The 21,449-nt window shown below is 39.2% G+C and overlaps 1 protein-coding gene across 1 annotated transcript in view; it reads left to right on the plus strand.

The window, feature by feature from the left end:
- The window catches only part of Plaa (phospholipase A2 activating protein), a 29,722-nt gene continuing 8,273 nt past the window's right edge, over positions 1–21,449 (plus strand). The window contains exons 1-9 of the mRNA XM_038333586.2: positions 1–312; positions 11,434–11,627; positions 14,864–14,964; positions 15,051–15,171; positions 15,903–16,070; positions 16,395–16,530; positions 18,935–19,104; positions 19,538–19,695; positions 20,822–21,041. Coding sequence (XP_038189514.1) covers positions 164–312; positions 11,434–11,627; positions 14,864–14,964; positions 15,051–15,171; positions 15,903–16,070; positions 16,395–16,530; positions 18,935–19,104; positions 19,538–19,695; positions 20,822–21,041 — 1,417 coding nt within the window. The 5' untranslated portion in view covers positions 1–163. The remainder of the gene's footprint in view (positions 313–11,433; positions 11,628–14,863; positions 14,965–15,050; positions 15,172–15,902; positions 16,071–16,394; positions 16,531–18,934; positions 19,105–19,537; positions 19,696–20,821; positions 21,042–21,449) is intronic.

The raw sequence follows: 21,449 nt of genomic DNA on the forward strand, positions 1-21,449 counted from the left end.
CTGTGTCACTCAGTCCTTCCGCACCGGCTGACGGGCTCTTCCGGTCTCCCGCGCCCCTTACCTGCAGGCGGGTCTCGGGCCGCAGCCTGGCGCACGCCGGCCCGAGCCTGTGGACGAGTCTCGTGCTGTGCCCGGGAGCCGGGGCTCCTGACCCACGCTGGCCATGGCGAGCGGTGCAGCTCGCTACCGGCTGAGCTGCTCGCTCCCGGGCCACGAGCTGGACGTGAGGGGCCTGGTGTGCTGCCTCTACCCGCCGGGGGCCTTTGTGTCTGTGTCCCGGGATCGCACCACCCGCCTCTGGGCCCCGGACAGGTGAGCGCTCGCCAGCCCTGCGGCCCGCGGCGGATCTCGGGCTCCCAGACACGTGGGAGGGATGAGCCTCCTTCCCTGCGCCGCACCGCTCCCTTTTCCTGCTGTCCGCCCTGCTCCCTCCTCCCGGCGGCTTCCCGAGCTTTCGCACTCCAGGCGAGCGGTCGGCGAAACCGAAGGGATTTCGGGGCATGGGTGTGGGATTCTAGGACCGTGCTGCCTGTCCTAACTTGGCCACTAGCGAGGGGCTTGACCTTGGACGTGCATCGTCAGACACCTTTAGGGGCTTCAGCTTTGGAAGATTTTTTTAGACTTCAGTATTTATTGCTCCTGTGCACCCTCCCCGGTTCGGCCATATGAAAACTGCTGGCTTGCCCCTCGCTCCGGTCGCAGGAGCTGCTTTATCGTCTTCTCTCACTTTTCAATTTTTGTAGACTGTAGTTCAATAATTGCCTTGCAGAGAGTTAGGCGTGAATTTCTCTCCTGGTTGTCCAACTTAAAGGGGAGGACAGGCTGAAATGAACCCTCTCAAATGTTAATTGTTGTGTAGAAATATGCAATTTACTGAGAAAAAAATCATCATTGCCTTAAATTCTGCCTGCACATCCCCTGCCCCCCCCCCCCGTTAACCAAAAGTTAAAAATCCAGGCCAAATCAATATCAGATGTTACGTTAAAGCACTGATTAGTCAAGAAAATCCTTAGTAAACGGATTTCAGTTTTCAGAAAGAAAAATTGAGCTTAGGTGATGAGTACCGTATATTTTATTCCCTAGGAAGAAGTGACTTCACTGACAGGGTCTCTCTGTTTACAGAACTTTCTTAGAATCTCTTGGGAGAATATGCCTCAAGAAGCAAGCCAGTGCACATATACAGAGATAGGTGGGAAGAGAAGCTTTTTTTGAGATGTGTGTGTGTGTGTGTGTGTGTGTGTGTGTGTGTGTTGACATCTATTAGATCGATTGAGCTAATCTGTGGAAGGTGGAATGGGCCAACTTCGAAGTGGAAAAGCTGAAGTTGGAAGGACACTATAGGCTTGACAGCATAACAAAAAACACAGGTCCTGGATTGGGAGAGGAAGGTTCCCTGGTGTCAGGAGGTAAACTGATGTGAGGGCAGGTCTCAGAAGCTAGCAGGAACCCTTTTCTGGGGTTTATATGTAAAACATGCAGTTTCAAGCAGGGAGTGGTTTGGTTTAATGTGATTGTTACGTTTCTGTTCGCCACAGGTAGAAAGTAGTCTAAAGGAAGAGTGTGGAAGTAGCTGTGTTTGGTGGCTTTTGCAGTGTAGCCACTGGGTGATGGGAGTAGGAATATTATAGGGCAAACTGCTGTGTTGAGTTGGATAAGGTGACCTCTGATAATCTCTTCCAGAATTAAGAGTCTGTGACATCCCAAACCACTAGGTAAAACTAATAGGCAACTTCTTATGTATTTGAGTATAATTATTGGTGAAATTTGTTCCTTTAAAATGGAGTTCTCAAACAAGCTCAATAAATAAACTTCAAAAATATTGGGGTATCATGTAACTTTCTGCTTAGTCTATATGAGACCCAGAATTCAATGCCCAACAAATAAGTAAAATTAAATCCAGTAGAAGCATATATCTAGAAGGACAAAAACATTGCAGTAAGGCGTATCTATCTAAAGAATCCCTGTTTTAGTAGTTGAATCCTGTCATTAAATCTGTACCGTCTGTAAGGCTATAGGTTGACAGAAGTGGAGTAACTGGGGCGATTATTTTTATCTGGGATCTTTAGACTGAAATAATTTTCTGTTTGAAAACTGGTTGTTCTTATTTGTTTTTGTTCTTCAAATTTTGTTTACACATTATTCGACTAACAATGTTCAAAAGCTTGCATTTTGCAGCTAAGACTATTTTCATTCCTAGCTGTTCAGGTTAGTGTCTTGGTTACTCAGTGATTAGCCTCTGCATCTCAGCAATAGTTTTCATGATGTAAGAGGAGTCTGTAGCTGGCGTACTGAAAGCTTTTGCTTCGTGGTATATTCATTGAGTTAATGGAGGGCTGGCTATACCATATTGGGAGTCAAGTAGTAAATGAAATTTGTTTTTCCCTGTCTGTTGTCAATATGCTCCTGGATCATAGTAGTTAGTGAAGAAATGAACTAAGAATGATAGAATTTAGGAGGTAGAAATAGCTGGTGTTAGGGTGGACTAAATACCTAGGTTTTAGCCCAAGTCCATTGAAGACCCAGAAGGTTCACTTGGCAGATTTGTGTACTGAGCTGGGCCAGCCAGCATACCATAATTTCACACTGCTTCAGACCTCTTTAAACATCACACTAAGTTGGATTCCACAAGTCTGTCACAGACTTCTGGGGTGAGAGAGATGAGGTTAAGTTTGTCATTATATTAAATGACCTTTTGAAAACTACCCATATTTAAAGATATGATTTAAAATTTAAGACTTTGCATTTTATTTTCTTGACCATGCTAAGTCAAAGGTGACTTTTCCGTCTGGTTAACACTGAGCACCATGGGTCCCAAGTCAAGACAGTTCTGTGGGGTTAGTTAAATTGGTATTTTTAAAACATTGGCTCCTCTAGCAGTGAAAACTTCCTCTCCTGTCATTGGTGCACAGGTGACCCTGGGTACCTTTACTGTCAGCTTGTTTAGACTGCTAGTGGTGGGTCTCTTTAGCTTTAGCTTTCTTGTTAGTCGCCTTCATCTTGCCTTACATACTCTGGGCACTTCCTCAGTGAAGTTTGTTGATAACAAAGGTGTTTCAGACTTGCAAGTTTGAAAACTGTTTTTATGTCCTGCTACTGCAGTGACACTTGAATGGTTTATGATTCTAATCCTGCAGTAATTTTCCTTCCAGATTTTACAGCATTGCTCCATTGTGTTTTTAATCGATGGCTTTAGACTGTTGAGGAGTCTGAAGCCATCCTAATATTTTTTACCTGTTATCCTCTTAAAAGGAACCTGTTTTCATCCATTTCCCTGAACCGTCAGTGGCCTCTTTAACTATGATAATCTCTGCCCAAAACTTCTCAGATTAACCTGTGGGTTTCTTTCTCCATTTTTCTGCTGTCTTTCTTATTAGGAACTTGTTATTCAGATGTTGAGCTGGCTTTCTTCATCTCTTTTCCCTCGTGTTGCTTTCTAGTGGGTTAACTGGAGTAACTTGTGTCCTGGTTGCAGCGCCTTCCCATGTCTCTATGGATGGAATGAAGATGGCTTTTTTTTTTTTTTTTTTTTTTTTTTTGGTTTTTCGAGACAGGGTTTCTCTGTAGCTTTGGAGCCTGTCCTGGAACTAGCTCTTGTAGACCAGGCTGGTCTCGAACTCACAGAGATCCGCCTGCCTCTGCCTCCCGAGTGCTGGGATTAAAGGCGTGCGCCACCACCGCCCGGCGAAGATGGCTTTTTAATACTAAAGTTATGTTCTACTTGGTGGTCTTCTTCCTCCAGATTGTTTTGTTTTCCCACCTCTCTGCTTGGTCCGGTCATTTTGTTTTATGCTGGAGGTTTTCCTTGGATATCTGTCATTCCTTATGTGATCAGATTTACAAAGCTGCTGGGCGGGGCTTGCTGTCTGAAACCTTTACCAAAGTAATACTATCTGGAGAGCTGTTTTATTTTGCTCAAAGGTCAACAGGATACTGGCCTGGCCTCTGGTGTTTTGTTTTTTTGTGATCTTGGGCTGTGATATGAATGAACGTATTCCTTACACTCCAAGAGTCAATGGCTCTTGTGTGTCTGTGCTACTCGGTGTTCTCCCCCACCCCCAAGACTTTTTTTCTAAAACAAAAGTTTCAGATTTTCTAGGGATATAGGAAGGCCACTGTCTCCCTGCTCTGCTTCTCTGTCTCTCCCTCCAGTGCTTTTAAGTATTTTTTTTCATTGATTTAAGAAGTACTTAATGCAGTGATTCTCGACCTTCCTAATGCTGTGACTCTTTAATTTGGTTCCTCATGTTGTGATGACCCCAAAACCATAAAATTATTTCATTGCTACTGTTATGAATTGTAATGCAAATACACAATACTCAGGATCCTTGTGGGGGTTGCAGCCCTCAGGTTGAGAACCACTGACTTGATGTTTAACCATGTAAAATATGATGGTAGGAATTTGGGAAGATACAAAGAAGAAAATGAGACCAAATTCTGGAACTAAGATCCTAATAGATCGCTGTAAATGACCCAAACAAACACCTCTGTTGGAAACCGCTAAAGTATTATATACATAGTTTAACATACTATAGATTTTTATGCTGAGTTTGCTGCATGGCCACAGAGAATCATGAGCTTGAGCTAAGCTTGGGCTGTGTTCCAAGACTGCTTCAAAAACAAACAGAAATAGGTTCTTAGTTGTTTTTTGAGGCATCTTTCCCACCCCAGAGACATTTAAAAACATGTTTTATCTTTAGCTTTTTCCGAGCTTATTAATAAAATTATTTAAAGTCACATTTTCAAAAACCCATTAAAGAAGATAAACTAAAATTAGCTACTATCAAATAAGTCTTTGAAGAATTTTTTTTATGGAGCAGTTTCTGACTGATTCCTAAGACTTATTACTAATCTTTCTTACAAAGCTCTGACTTCTTTGTTGCTATTTTGAGGATGCATTAAACAAATAACTCTCTTGGCCTTCTCTTTTTCTCACTCTGTAGCCCAGGCTGACCTTGAACCCTTGATCCTACTGCCTTAGCCTCTACACATCCTACACACCCTGCTGTAATTTTTAAAGAGGTGGGGGGGGCGCGGTTATGTGTCTTAGTTACTGTTTTATTGCTGTGACCAAAGCAGCTTATAAAATAAAGCCTTAAGTTGGGGGCTTGCTTACAGCTTCAGAGGGTTAGTCCGCGAATATGATGGAGGGAGCACAGCTGCAGGCAGGCAGGTATGGCACTGGAGCAGTTTCTCTGCTCACATCTGATCTGCCAGAGAGAGCAAGACTGGGCCAGGCTTGGGTTTTGAAACCTCCAAGCCCACTCTCAGTGACATAGCTCCTCTAAGAAGACCACACCTACTCCGACAAGGCCACACATCTTAATTCTTCCCAAATATTAAACTATGTGAGCCTAAGAAAACCATTCTTACTTAAAACATCATGGTATGTTTGCCCACGTTTTTGCAGATGCCCAAGGAGGATATTGACTGTCCTGTTCTATTGCTCTCTGCCTTATTTCTTGAGATAAGTTATCTATCTAAACTTGGAGCACAGTTATTTTAAATCAACTAGACTGGCTGGCAATCAGGTTCCAGGGATCCTCTTGTCTTCCCCCTTCCCTCTGGGTAGCTCTGCTGTTACAGGTGCTCACAGATATACCTGGCTGTTTACATGAGTACAGGGGATCCAAACTCAAGTCCTTATGCTTGTATGGCATGTGCTCTTACAAACCACACTATCCATCACCCAGCCTAATTTTTAATATACCAAAATACAGCAAAATTGACCCTCTTAACTATTTTTAGGTATGTAGTTTGATAGTATTTACTATATTTTTAATGTTGTACTATTTCAACACTGTCCCCTCTTTATGATTTTGTCTTGTAAAACTGAAACTACATGTATTTCAGTAGTAATTCCCCGCTTCCTCTTAACTCCTGGCAACCAGCATTCTATTTTAGATCGTCAAGATTTTAACTTTTAAGCCGGATGGTACTGATGTAAGTCTTTAATCCCAGCATTTGGGAGGCAGACGCAGGTGAGCCTCTGTGAGCTTGAGGCCAACCTGGTCTATAAGAGGTAATTCCAGGACAGGCTCCAAAGCTACAGAGAAACCCTGTCTCAAAAAACAGACAAAAAAAATGACTTTTAGGTAAGTTGTACTTCATATAAGTGGACTCTAATTCATCATTTTATAACTGGCCAATTTCATTTAGCATAATGTCTTCAAATGTTGTCCATATTGTAACACATGTCAGGATTTCTACATACAAGCAAGACTCTTGTACATCGACAGTACATACTTAGATCATGTTTTTAAGCATTCTGCCCGTCTTTTGTTTGGAGCACTCAGTCAATCTAAAGTGACAAAATTTCCTCTTAAGGCTGAATAAAATTCTGTTTTTGCATAGCGTTTTCCTTACCGATTCATCCATGGTGGGCAGTGGGTTACTCCCATAGTTTAGCTATGGTAAAGTGCTATGAATATGACGTCTTACGGAGCTTTTTGAAATTGCTTTTTTTTTCTATTGGATCATATGGTAATTCATTGTTTAGTTTTCTGAGTAGAAGAATTACCCTGTATTTCATAATGTCCTGTTCTTAGGTGGCATATACTCTTACATCTAGTTGGCCTAGTGAATAGCTCAGGTTCTCTGGGTTTTTGTTTTTAATTTGGCCTTGCTGGAGCTTGAATGGGGCCTTACCCTAGCAAAGGCTCTGCTGCTGACCTGTGCCTGAGGCCCCTGGCTTATTTTCTGTGCTGTCATTCCCGTTATTGAGTTGGATGTTGAAGTTTTGTTTTGTTTTGTTTTTTGTTTGTTTGGGGATTTTTTGAGACAGGGTTTCTCTGTTTAGCCCTGGCTGTCCTGAACTAGCTTTGTAGACCAGGTTAGCCTCTAACTCAGAGACACCGCCTGCCTTTACCTCCCCTAGTGTTGGCCCCTGGAGTATATTGAAGTCTTAACTGTGATAGTAGAACTGTGCTTTAAATTCTGTCAGCTTTCACTGTCTACATTTTGATGATCTTATTAGGTGCATAACCTTATAATTTTTAAATATTATTGCTATATTCCTCTTTGGTTTTAATTTCTTGGGACAAGATTTTGCTGTGCATCCTAGGATGGCCTAGCCTCCAGTTTGCTGGAATCACGACCATGCAGTTTTAGTAATATGTAATAATATGCTTGACATGGTACATGTTTTAACTAAAAATGATTGGTCTAATATTCATATAGTTCCCCCTTGCTTTCTTTACTGTTTACATGGAGTATCTTTTTCCATTGTAATTGTTTTTGGGGAGCTAAAGTAGGACCCTTGTGTATAGATAGCACATACTTAGATCATGTTTTTGGGCATTCTGCCCATCTGTCTTTTAATTGAGAATTTAGTCCATTGACATTTAAAGTGAGTACATTTTACTATTTTCTATATTCCTGAGAGGGTTTTTTTGTTTTGTTTTGTTTTCTCAATCCTACATCCCTTTCTTCTGTTTAGTTGATTAGGGAGTAACTGAAGCCTCTAAAAGTAAGTGTGTGTGTGTGTGCGTGTGCGTGTGTGTGTGTGCATGTGCAGTTTGTAGGAGTTGGTTCTCTTCAGCATGTGGGTCTGGGGCATTGAATTCAGGACAATCAGGCTTATGCACAAGCACCTTTACTGAACCACCTCACTGGCCTTTTTTTCTCTCTTTTGTTTCTTAAAACAAACAAACCACAGCTGGGTGGTGGTGGCCTATGCCTTTAATCCCAGCACTTGCACTCGAGAGGCAGGCGGATCTCTTGAGTTTGAGGCCAGCCTGGTCTACAAGAGCTAGTTCCAGGACATCTAGGGCTGTTACACAGAAACCCTGTCTCAAAAAAACCTAAACAAACAAAAAACAAAACTGGGGCTGGAAAGATGGCTCAGTTATTAAGAGTACTGACTGTTCTTCCAGAGGTCCTGAGTTCAATTTCCAGCAACCACATGGTAGCTCAAAACCATCTGAGTGGGATCTGATGCCCTCTTCTGGCATGCCGGCATACGTGCAGATAGAGCACTTATACCTATAAAATAAATATATAAGAAAAAAAAGCAACCAACAAAGAGGGAGGAAATAAAAAGCTAAGGTTGGTCTCAAGCTGGGATTTCTTTTGCCTCCATCTCCCAAGTGCTAAAATTATAGGTGTGTATCACTAGCCCAATTAAGGACTATTTTTCTTCTCATGACTCTGAATTTATTTCATCTGGAAAACACATATTTCTGGGAGAAGTTTGTTACTGTGAAATTTACTTTCTTTTGTCATCTGGAAATATCTTCATTTACCTCCATTTTAAACAGCAGTTTTACAGGGCATGGCCCTATTGATTGATAGGCAGGTTTTGTTTTATTTTGTTTTCTGTATGTTTTGATACTTGAATATGTTGGCTCGGTAGCACCTACCTCTAGAGTTGTTTGTACATGTGCTTGGCATGGTGGAAATTGAACGCAGAGCCTCATGCATATAAAATACCACTAAACTATTCCTCCAAAGGTTTTTTTTTGGTTTATTGTTTATTTATTTTAAATGGGGAATTTACCTAGTATCATATCTTGTGAGGGGGGGTGTATGTGTGTGTAGGCTAGAGGTTGATACTGATATTGGTGACTTCTTCAGTCACTACCCACATTTTTTGAGACGTCTCCCAATGAATCTGAAGCTGACCGGTGAGCTCTGCCTGTTTTTGCTTCTCTATTGCTAAGGTTCTAGAAATGGGTTACTGCCTGGCTCTTCAGGAATGCTGAGGATCCAGACTTAGTTTTTCTGATTGCACATCACGCATTTTATTAACTGAGCCACCTGCCTCTCTGTTCCTAAGCCTAGTGTATATATATAGCAGTCGCTTCTCTCTGCCATGTGGGTCTGAGAGATTGAACCCAGGTAGATCATCAAGCACCTTTACTTAGCTATTTTACAGGCCCAAGTCTACCATCACACTGGAGAGATTATATGTGATGAGTTGCTTCTGTCATTGTACTATGTCTCAGTATGGTTTGCCTTATCTTGAAATTATTATAGATACATGCATTCATACCTTTATGACCATTATTTGATTAAATATTCCTACCCTCTTCCTCACTTTCTGTTCTAGGACTGCTACAGTATGCATAAGGTTCACATCATTGGTTCCCATGGGCCTCTTCTGTTTACTTTTTCTTCCTTTCTTACTTAGACTTGATCACTTCTACTTTCCTGTCTTCAAACTTAGCTGCCTGTGTATTATGCTTTGGAAATTGTCTGGTACTTTTCATTTGTTCCTGTAATCTGCAGGTTCAGAATTTTTTGGACTTATCTCCTTATTGACATCTCTCTTTACTCCTCTATCATTTCCTTGTTTAGCTGTGTCTTCTCTAATGTCTTCCAGCATCTGTAAGACAATTGTTTTAAACCAGGTATGGCACATATTCCCTTGCAATTCTAGCACTTGGTATGCTGAAGCAGGAGGATTACAAATTCCAGGTCCAGTAAGGTCCTGTCTTTTGTTTGTTTGTTATCCTTTCTCTTAAGATGGTTGTTTTAGACTCTTTGACCAGTGGGTCTGCCATTGGCCTTCTGGTCTTTTTCAGGAACATCTTGTAGGGATTTAATTTGCTCCTTTGAGTGGCCAGAGTTTGCTGATGGTTTGTTGTTCAGTGTCTGTGCTGAATCCTCGCTGAGGTGTATCCTTGAGGTCTTAAATCATTTCTCACCTGTGTTTTCGCTGGACATGCACATTCACTTCCTAAGTTCCCCGTAAATGCAGTTGCTTTTGAATACCCTCGTTTTGAGGTTGTTGTTTTGTTTGTATTCTGAGACAGATCTACCCGTGTAGCCAAGACTAGCTTTGAACTAAATCCTCTGGCCTCAGCTTCTGCAAAGACGTCCCATCGCCCTGGCTACTAATAACCTGGATTTTATTGTTTGGCTCTCAAAAGGAGAAAAAGAATGCTGAAGGGACAGATGTCGGTCCTTTAAATTCTTCATAAGTCACTTCAGTTGGAGAGGCAGTTGTTTGCATCTGCAGGGAAGACAGGAAGTTTCAACAATGGCCACCTAATTCTGAATAGCAAACTGGGATCAGCTCTGATCTCTGCCATGTGGAGGGCGGGATGCTTTATGTACCCTTTGGCTTCTGCTTTTGTGTGCAGTCTGCTACAGGAACATGTAGAGGATGACCCACCATGGAGTTAGGTGACAGATTGGTAGCTGGTACTTTTCCAATTGCCAAAATTGATTTAAATTAACTTCAATAGGCCGGGTGTGTAGTATGCATGGGCTCAGGGTTTGATCCCAGCAAACTCAGTTTCCAGTCTATACCTTACCCTGGAAGTTGCAAGCCATTGGTTGACACCATAGTTCTCAAGTAGTACTACCAGGTAAATTCTGCCAGTGCTAGATTCTGCTGTCAGAGTGGGATAACAGGTTCCTGCTTCTTCCAACCTCAGCTAGAATCTTTACAGAGGTCTCTGCAGTTCTTATCCTTTTGGGAAGGGGATGGTCCATTAATTCTCCTCTTAATCTGCTAGTGTAGAAGTCATTTTCCACAAGCCTCCTAAGTTTTTACTACTTTTTTAATAGCTATATTTACACTATTAAAAGTTGCATTCTTGTTTTTTTTTTCTCCCTTCATCCTCCCTGTAATGCTTTTATTGATCTATGAACTACCATTTATATTTAAAGGACTAGTGAGTAGGCTTTGGGGAAAAAAAAAAACAGAAGTAGACCATTGTGTTGGAGTGTTCAGTTTTTGTTGGATTGTTTCAGTTTGTCTCCAGTTTGATCTTGTTATGTGTACTCGCCTAGCTGCTTTAACTGGATTGTGAGCTCTTTGCCAGAGATATAACTGTCTATGCCTCTTAGTTACTAGTTTATTGTTTTCTGCACAATATATCATACCATTGTTTCACTTACCTAAGGCAGAAATTCTAAATCATTGATGCATGTGACAAATGGGCAATCATTTGTAATCCAAGGAAGGCACTTACCAATGTTCTGTGCTCCCAGACAGTAAATTCGTTCCCTTTTTTTCCATACTGAAATGATTGACATTCTAGCTGTTTAGCTGCATCTACCATACTATACTAATGGGGAGTAAGTTTCTATACTTCATTGAGCAAATTTAGTTTACTGACTGGATTTCATTATCTTAATTTCAAGTATTTCAGTTCCCCAGAGTTATCTTAGAATAGCAATAACTAATGAGTAGAATGGTGTTGGAGAATGAGAAAAGGCCACGTAGACTATTCATCTCCTTCCTTTTCTTGTTTTTCCTCTTAATACATTCTGAGAAAACATATGATTTTTCCCAGTCTGACATAATACTCTACTCATGCAATGAAACCATTTAATGTTTTCATTTAAAATAATAGCGTTTTTGAATGGCATACACTCTTAAAGTTTAGCCTGCATGCTGATGGTAATGAATATGTTTGTGTTTTATGTCTTAGGGTAAGCCAGGAGGAGGCAAATGTATACTTATTAATGATTCTGTCTTTCCAGTCCTAACAGGGGCTTTACAGAAATGCATTGCATGAGCGGCCACTCTAATTTTGTGTCTTGTGTGTGCATCATACCCTCAAGTGATATATATCCTCATGGACTAATTGCCACTGGAGGAAATGACCACAATATATGCATTTTCTCGCTGGAAAGTCCAATGCCACTTTATACTTTAAAGGGTCACAAAGATACTGGTGAGTATAACTTAATGGTTTATTTTGTTTTTAATTTGAAGACTTTCAGTTACAATCCACCTACCTTTTTTTCTCGTTTTTGGCTATGTTTGTTAGTGGAAACCTTTTTGGATCATCTTAGTTATGTAAATTTTCTGTTATAAATTTACTTGCAGATCTAACAATTGGTATATCCAAATAGCTTTTTCCTTTTGTTACTGGGGATGAGATAGTTTTCATGTGTACTAGGAAGCTTCTAACACTGAGCTATACTTAAAGTTTATATAAATATGAAAGATAAAGTGTTGAGTTATAAAAGAAAGAGACTGTGATATTACTATGCCTCATACGTTGTTTTCTTCTACTTTTATAAAGAAGTTATTTACTTAATAAAACAAAGAGTTTTGTTTTGTCTTGTCTTGTAAGATATCTCTATTAACACATCAAAACACAGACTGAAAACGATGTGTTTAAGGATATGGTATAATTTTTGTTTATTTTTCAAGACAGGGTTTTTCTGTGTAACTGTCCTAGCTGTCCTAGAACTCACTCTGTAGACGAGGCTGGCCTCAAACTCACAGAAATCCTCCTGCCTCTGCCTCCAAGTGCTGGGATTAAATGGGATTAAAGATGTATGCTACCACCCCCCAGCATGATATAATTTTTGAAGGGAAAATACTTTGAAATATCATAGCTCTCTGTTATAAAATGATGTGTAAAGTCAGTGTGGTTATGTATACTTGTTTTTATTTTATTTCACTTTTTAAGATTTATTTTTATAGGTGGGTGTGTTGGGATATGCCTTTAATTCTAGCACTCAGGAGGCAGAAACAATCAGATCTCTCTGAATTTGAGGCCAGCCTAGTCTACAGAGTGAGTTCCAGGACAGCTAAGACTATACAGAGAAACCTGTCTTAAAAAACAAACAACAGAAATATGTATTTTTATCATTTGTCATGTATGTGTGTCTACACAGACACCTGCTTAGTGCAGGTGCTCATGTAGTCCAGAGACAAGAACTCTCCTAGAGCTGGGTAGGTGGTTGTTAGCCACCAGATACAGGTGCTGGGAGGGAGCTCAGGACCCCTGCAAGAGCATATACACTGATGGCTGAGCCATCGCTCCAGCCCTGTACTTATTTTATAAAGTGTGTATAGAAGTTTGGAACTTGATCTATGAACACTTAAACTTAATTCCTGTAAAGAATGTGAAATTGTGTATATGTAATATTTTAAATGAAGAGTGACACAAATTTAAAGTTGTTTCTGATATGAAATAAATTAAATGTATGCAAATTAGAGACTTGTTATTTTATAGTGAGTTATTAAATAAATATGTGTACACAGGAGTAAATAGCATAAAAATCCCCTCCATGAGTTTCCATAGCTTTAAGGATTATCAGTGGCTTATATTATTTAATTTTCTTCCTCTACCATGGTAGAGGAAATTTTGGTGTTTTTTTTTCTATAAGTATTTCAGTATATATCATTGCAAAGTTTTTTGTAAAGGGTTAGTTATTAAATGTTTTAGGCTTTTCAGGCAATATGACTGTTAAAACTCCTTAATTCACACAAAAGCATGAATCAGAATGTCTATTGTACATGTAGCATAGGCAGATCTTCAACTTGCTTAGCCTCTGGGGTAGCTAGGATTATAGGCTTATGCCACCAAGTTCACTGAAAAAAATCTTTATTTATGGACATTTTAAATATGTATTTCATGTTGTTTATGTTTCACCCAATGTAGTTTTAATTTCGCTATCACTTAAGAAGATAAAATTGTTTGGCTTTTGTGAGTTGTAAAAAACAAGTGGTTAATGTGCATTAATTTGCTGATTTTTTTTTCCCCACTAACAGTGATTCTGTGTGTGAGTGTATGTGGGAGTAGGGGAAATGATGAGCAGGAACAGCCTTGGCTGTTGCTCCTCGAGTGCTGCCCACCTTTCTTTTTTCTTTTTTTTCTTTTTTTTTTTTTTAAAGTTAACTTTGAGCAAGGTGTAGTGTACACCCTTTAATCCTAGCACTTGGGAGGTAGAGGCAGGTGGATCTCTGAGTTTAAGGCTAACCAAGGCTACATGAAATTATTTTAGTAGTATGTTTGGCAGATACATGCCACAACACATGTAAGAAGGTCAGAAGATTACACTTGGGAGTCAGTTCTCTTCTGCCATCTTGGGATCCAGTGATGGAACTAAGATTGTCAGGCCTATGCACAAGTATCTTCTTTCATAAAGCCATCTCTCTACCCTTACCTTTTTATAGTTTTGAGAAAAGGACTCTCAGTAGCCTGAAGCTAGCCTGGCCAGATAGCAACCTGAGGGGTTCTGCCAGTTTTCACCTCCCCAGCACTAGGATTCTTAAGTGTGGTTCCATGGTCACCTGTCAACCCTTGGCCTTTTTTTTTTTTTTTTTTTTTTTTTTTTTTTTTTTTTTTTTTTTTTGACAGGGTTTCTCTGTATATCTCTGGCTGTCCTGGAACTTGCTTTGTAGACCAGGCTGTCCTTGAACTCACAGAAATCCTCCTGCTTTCTACCCTTGAGTGCTGGGATTAAAGGTGTGCACCACCACTACCCGGCTAGCCCTTGACATTTTTATAAGGCCTTTGCATCTTGAGCTTAGGTCCTCGTGTTTGTAAGGCAGTCCCATTACCAACAGCCTTCTCCCCAGCTCCAGCTTTTTTTCTCCTAAAAGGAAGAAATAGCCATATTATCACTATCATACTTCAAACAAACAAAAATTCTTGCTATCAACTATCTAATGAATATTTACAGTTCCCAACTGACTCAACTTTTTTTTCATGCTTTGAATCCTGACCCTGACAAAGTCCATTTGCCAATTCCATCTAACACTCCTGAAGGCTGAGTAGCTCATAACTGCTTGTAATTCCAGTTCCCAGGGTATCAGTACCCTCTTCTGGTCTCTACAGGCACCTGCACACATACGACATACACTCATACAGGCATATACACATAAATGGAAATAAGAATGGAAACAAACAAGCCCTAGAACTCTTTAAGTATTGCCCTTATGGCCACAAAGCTTATAACTGACTCAAGGAGGCCTTTTCCCCAGACATTCAGGCACCAAAGCTTTTCATCTTGATCACTGTGTTCCCTCACAGCTCTTCTGAATAGAATTTTATTGACTAAGAAACTGTCACTTCACAAATTTACTTAAAAATTATAATACTTTAGAAGCTTGCCAGGTTGAACATTCGTTCACATGAAAATATACTAACTAATTACTTTTCCCCCTTAGTTTGTAGTCTTTCGTCTGGAAAATTTGGGACATTACTTAGTGGCTCATGGGACACCACTGCTAAAGTCTGGCTGAATGACAAATGCATGATGACATTACAGGTATTGTTTCTGTGTGGATATTTTAGATGATAAGTGGAGATTGAAGATTCTGCGGCATCTCAGGTTGATACCTTTGTTACTTACAGGGTCACACAGCTGCAGTATGGGCCGTAAAGATTTTACCAGAGCAGGGCTTGATGTTAACTGGATCAGCAGACAAGACTATTAAACTGTGGAAAGCTGGAAGGTGTGAGAGGACTTTTTCAGGTAATGTCAGTTAACAGCGTTTATAATACATAATATTCTTCTCACCTGCTCAATTGTTTATTGTTTTTCCTTGAAAATTTAGAAGCTGAAAAATGGTAATTTTAAAAACTCAGTATAATTGGGACATTTGGGTGATTGCTTTTGTGTATGTTGTATGTATGGAGTTAAACTAGTTCTTTGATTCAGTGAGGCATCTGTTGTCTGGTTATTTGGTTGTTTATGGACGTTCAGCTTTGGGGATTTGAACTTACTCCCTTGTACTTTAAAGCACATGCTCCCGCTGAACCACACCTTCAGCCTCTGCTGACTAATAGGAGTGTCACACTATTGGCTTATTTACTGTAGGCCATTAATATTTGGGTGAGTTTTTATTGTCTTTCCTTTTCATTTATTCATTAAAAATTAAAGTTCTGGTGGCACATTCCTTTAAGCCCAGCACTCAGAACGCAGAGCAGGTAGATCTGAGTTGGAGGTCAAGCATGGTCTACAATATCTTGAGGGTTTCAGAAATCATCTGGAGAAGATAGAAAAATATAGAATAACTTCCTATGACTGGGGATAAACAGTATTGCTAAATGGCATTATCAGACCACTTTGTACAGGAGAAAATAAAATTTCTATAACTTGAAGAATTAGGTTTCAGTACTCATAAGTTTTATGGTATTAATAAGCTGCACAGTGTTATCAACCAAATGGTGCATTTTATTGATTTGTATTCTTTTTTAAATCAGGGCATGAAGATTGTGTAAGAGGTTTGGCAATTCTGAGTGAAACAGAATTTCTTTCCTGTGCAAACGATGCGAGTATTAGAAGGTGGCAGATTACTGGCGAGTGTCTTGAAGTATACTATGGACATACAAATTATATTTATAGCATATCTGTCTTTCCAAATTGTAGAGGTAAGATTAACTTATGGTATATATTTAAATTTTTGCTATTACTTTCCATTCTTTAGAAATTCCTGTGACCACCTTTATATTAATTCAGAGTAGATGACTATATTATAAAAAGACCTTTGAGTGTCTGAGGAGAGACTTTGTGTAATTAATTGGTCCAAAGAATAGAGTGTAAAATATGAAATGAATAAAAGTATGATTTTGAAGTTGTAACAAGTTACAAAATCTAAAATTAATTTTAAATTAGTTATTACATAGAAAAACATGATCTATAAATATGCTCAGTTTTATCTAAACAAATTTTTCTTGTGTTTCCATTAATTTTAGATTTTGTGACAACAGCAGAAGACAGATCTCTGAGAATATGGAAACACGGTGAATGTGCCCAAACAATCCGACTTCCAGCTCAGTCTATATGGTGCTGCTGTGTGCTAGATAATGGTGACATTGTGGTTGGTGCGAGGTATTTATATTCTAGTCAGTCAATAACTTTTGTGTGTTTAGGTGGTTGGTTGGTACTTGAGTGTGCATAAGTAAACCATGGAAATTTCAGGTGAACTGGGTGGGCTGTTTGCACATTTTTGTTACTGAGTAAACAACAATAATAAGAACTTTTCAAGACCTGGTACTTTGTGGTATAGTATTTAAATTGTATAGTGAAAACTCCAAATTCCAAAGAAGTTAGAAGAAAAACAAGAGCTCTGTATGAGAAAACTTTCTATAAACGTTAAATTGGATTTTGAAAATTGAGTAAGAAATTAGAATTTCTGTCAAGATAACACAATTTCCATTTATGGAGTGAATGTGTGTAGATGAGGGAAATACTGGAGGATTAAGGTTGGGGGATAGCAAATGGTAGGTGCGATGGAGTTTACCTGGGGCTGAGATTCGAACTAGGTCATTTTGGTGCTTAGGATTAAAGGATTGTAGCTCTTAAGCAAGACATTGTCAGATTTAAGTGGAATCTATGAGTTATACAGATTGGGTTCAACTAGAAGTTACATTGGACAGGAAAGCAAACTAGACATGAATTGTACTAGGAATGTGTGGTTATAAAACACTGACCTCAAAATAATAATAATTCCCATTAATGAAAATAGAAAAGTGGGAGAGTTAATTTGGTTCATAAAGAAGGAAATACTTTGACTTAAGATTTGTTGAGTACTGTTTTGCCACATTGCCAGTGGATCCTAAGTAATCAGATGGAATTCTAGTATAAGAACCGAGCCTAAAGATGTACACCAAACTGTCTCTGAGTGAGGAAGTATAGAAGGACAGAAGACTAGCAATGAATCCTGTGGAAAACTCTGAGTATAGAAAGATAAGTAGGTTAAAAAGGACACTGGAGTCCAGATATCAGAGTTCAGGGAAATGGAAAAGGTTTTGGAGGGAGCTTACTTAATGTCAGTGGCCTAAGTGTGTAAGAGATTGAAGAATAGAAAGGTAGAAAAGCATTTGGATTTGTTTTTGAAAGATGGTACATGTTGTTGCTGTTAAATTTCAGTAGAAATTGTAGGGCAGACAATAAAGGAAATGAAGGGGTAATTGATAGAAGAAAAGACTGTAGCTAGACATTGAGAGCAGGAAGAAAGTGACAGCTCTGTGCAGAAGATTTAATGGCTCCTTCAATTGGTTGGAGCAGGGATTCATTTGTTGACATAATATTTCACAAAGCTTGGTAACAGTCAAAGGAAAATAAGCCAACCGAGAAAGTGAAACTGACATTAGTAGAAAGTTAAGAAATATTTTATAGCATTAATAGTTTAAACTAGCCAGCAGGATTCCCCACTTTATTAAAACTGAGAAAACAGCCGGGCGGCGGTGGTGCGCGCCTTTAATCCCAGCACTCGGGAGGCAGAGGCAGGCGGATCTCTGAGTTCGAGGCCAGCCTGGTCTACAAGAGCTAGTTCCAGGAGAGGCTCTAGAAACTACAGGGAAACCCTGTCTCGAAAAACCAAAAAAAAACTGAGAAAACATAGTCATAAGACTAGAATATGTTCTTGAGAACATAGGTTGCAGCCTACTATTTAGCCATTCAAATGGAACTATTTTTATCTGAGCATATTGAGCACCTGCTGTATGATAAACCTACGTTGGGTCTTTGAGTGTTTTATATAGGAACTGGCCCTTTTTTGTTTAGTGGGGTTTTTGTTTGCTTGCTAGCTTTGTTTTTGGATTTTTGTTTTGCGTACGCAAGTGTGCACATTTTGTTGATTTTGTTTTGTTGTTTTGATTGCTTGTTTTCAATTTTTTGTTTTGTTTTCAAGACATGGTCTTGCTGTGAAACCTTGCTGTAATTAGAAGTATATGCCACAGTGTCCAACCAGCTCTTTTTGATAGTGTACGTTGCCTATGTAATAGTAATTTTAAGAAGTAAATACTGTATTTTTAAATTTTCACAGTAAATATGTAGCATAGAATTGAATGTTGTGCTGGTCGTGATGACACTTACCTGTAATACAAGCACTTGAGAGTCTGATGTGGGAAATCATACGTTCAAGACTGGCCTTGCTGTGTATAAATACTCTGGCCTTGTTATGTATACCTGTCTCAGAAAAACCAAATGCTGGGGTAGAGCACTCAGTGGTAGAGCACTAGCCTAATGGATACAAGGTTCTGGTAGGTTTGTTTTTTTTGTTTTTTTTGTTTTTTTTTTTTGAAATTGAAAATTGTGTTTAAATGTATTTTCTCCTCTTTACCAGCAACTTCTTTACATAGCTGGATAATGTATGCTATATAGTTAGCATTCTTTACAATGCATACTGATACTTTTCATATTTATGAATACAAATAATTTTTGTTTTATTCACATGAGGGAATGATAATAAACTGTGTCAGTGACTTAAATTGGTTTACTTTTCTTGTAGTGATGGTATTATTAGAGTGTTTACAGAGGCAGAGGATCGGACAGCAAGCACTGAGGAAATCAAGGCTTTTGAGAGAGAGCTCTCTCAGGCAACTATCGATTCCAAAACTGGTGACTTAGGAGACATTAATGCGGAACAACTTCCTGGGAGGGAACATCTCAATGAACCAGGTAACTATTATAGAATAATTGTAGTTCAGGCAATGGTGGCGCACACCTTTAATCCCAGCACTTGGGAGGCAGAGGCAGGCAGATCTCTGTGAGTTGAAGGCTGGCCTGATCTACAGAGTGAGTTTCAGGACAGCCAAGGCATAATAGAGAAACTAACTCAGGGGTGAGGGGGGAAGAGAACCTCCACACTTGCCTTTTGGAATACTGAGAGTAATAACAGAAAATGTTTGATAATGTTTCATTTGTTCTCAATGCCAGATACTGACACTTAAGGATTTTTACTATCACACATAACTGATGAGAGAAGTCATATTCTTCTTGTTTGTCTTAATGTTAATTTAGAAGCATCCACTAAAAAATGTTAAAATTTGTCTAAGTGTTTTGGATTTTGCTCTGCTAATCAACCTTTGATTGTTAAAATATTTGTTTTAAGGTACTAGAGAAGGACAGACTCGTCTAATCAGAGATGGAGAAAGAGTTGAAGCCTACCAGTGGAGTGTTAGTGACGGGAGGTGGATAAAAATTGGTGATGTTGTTGGCTCATCTGGTGCTAATCAGCAAACATCTGGAAAAGTGTTATATGAAGGGAAAGTATGTCTACTTCTGCTTTCTTTTTTTTTTTAACATTTATTTATTTATTCTGTATACAATATATACCTGCAGGCCAGAAGAGGGCACCAGACCTCATTACAGATGGTTGTGAGCCACCTGTGGTTGCCGGGAATTGAACTCAGGACCTTTGGAAGAGCAGGCAATGCTCTTAACCTCTAAGCCATCTCTCCAGCCCTACTTCTGCTTTCTAATTATTATTTTAAACTACACAGAAAATTAGAAATTTTCTCTGTTAATAAAATTTTCTTTGGTATTTTGGCATTATAAAGTACATTATTGTAAAAAAAATTATCTTCTGTCTTAAAGTAGATTTAATATATACATTAAAATATATAATTAAGAGCCGGGCGGTGGTGGCGCACGCCTTTAATCCCAGCACTCGGGAGGCAGAGGCAGGCGGATCTCTGTGAGTTCGAGGCCAGCCTGGTCTACAAGAGCTAGCTCCAGGACAGGCTCTTAAAAAAAAAAAAAAAAAAAAAAAAAAAAAAAAAAGCTGCAGAGAAACCCTGTCTCGAAAAACCAAAAAAAAAAAAGAAAAAAAATATATATATAATTAAACTTTCAAATATATATCTATATAAAATCTTGCCATGTAGAGGAAGCTGCATATGACAAATTAGCCATTATCTGTCATTTAGAATTTCCCATACAAAACTGTTTCCAATCAGTTTGGATTAGGAGTTTCTTTCATCTCATGCTTAATGCCTGTCTCTGTTAAACTTGGCAATACATGAGGGACACTGTAGGTCTGTGCTTATGTGCCAATATGTCTTGGTGAGTAGGGTACCCTAACCACTAAAAATTTTGACCTTGAGATCAACCATTTGGGAACCTTCTTTTGGATCTGGAATTAATTAATAAGTAGAGATGCTCTGTCCCCGTCTCAGCCACCACCTGCCCCACTCCTAAGGAAACACTAATTTTGCAGCACATGCACACTTCGGCTCCTCATCTGCCAAATAGAAACCTTTTGCTTTTGCATTTTGGAGAATGTTTTAAAGTATAAACTGTTAGAATAAAAACACCTAATATCTGTATTATTTTATATATCTTTACCATATTTGAACAGGTGAATTATCTTTTGTGTTTTCTTTTTTCATCATAGGAATTTGATTATGTTTTTTCAATCGATGTCAATGAAGGTGGGCCATCATATAAATTGCCGTATAATGTCAGCGAGGATCCCTGGCTGGCTGCGTATAACTTCTTGCAGAAAAATAATTTGAATCCCATGTTTTTGGATCAGGTGGCTAAATTTATTATTGAAAATACAAAAGGTCAAATGTTGGGACTTGGTAATACCAGTTTTTCAGACCCGTTTACAGGTGAGTTTGGACTTGTATTAAGTCTTATGTACTAACATTAGTATTAGGGTTGGAGTGAGTGAGTGAGTGAGTGTGTGTGTGTGTGTGTGTGTGTGTGTGTGTGTGTGTGTGTCGGGGAGGAGGGTATTTGTTTCGATTTAGTGAAGATATTAATCAATATCTTATGCACGTGCAAATACATACTCTTACTACTGAGGTATAACCCAGCCTTTTTATCTTGTAATGATAAACCTCAAATTCTATTTTGATTTCAGTTATTTCTACATGAATGTGCTGGGGCTAACATTTCAAACTGGCGTTAGTTAAGAAACTACACTTAGGGGCTGGAGAGGCAGGTCAGTGGTTAAGAGCACTCACTGCTCTAGTAGAACACACAGGTTCTGGTACCTGCACCCATGTGACAGCTCA

Source organism: Arvicola amphibius, chromosome 6, assembly GCF_903992535.2.
Source record: "Arvicola amphibius chromosome 6, mArvAmp1.2, whole genome shotgun sequence".
NCBI classification, from domain to species: Eukaryota; Metazoa; Chordata; class Mammalia; order Rodentia; family Cricetidae; genus Arvicola; species Arvicola amphibius.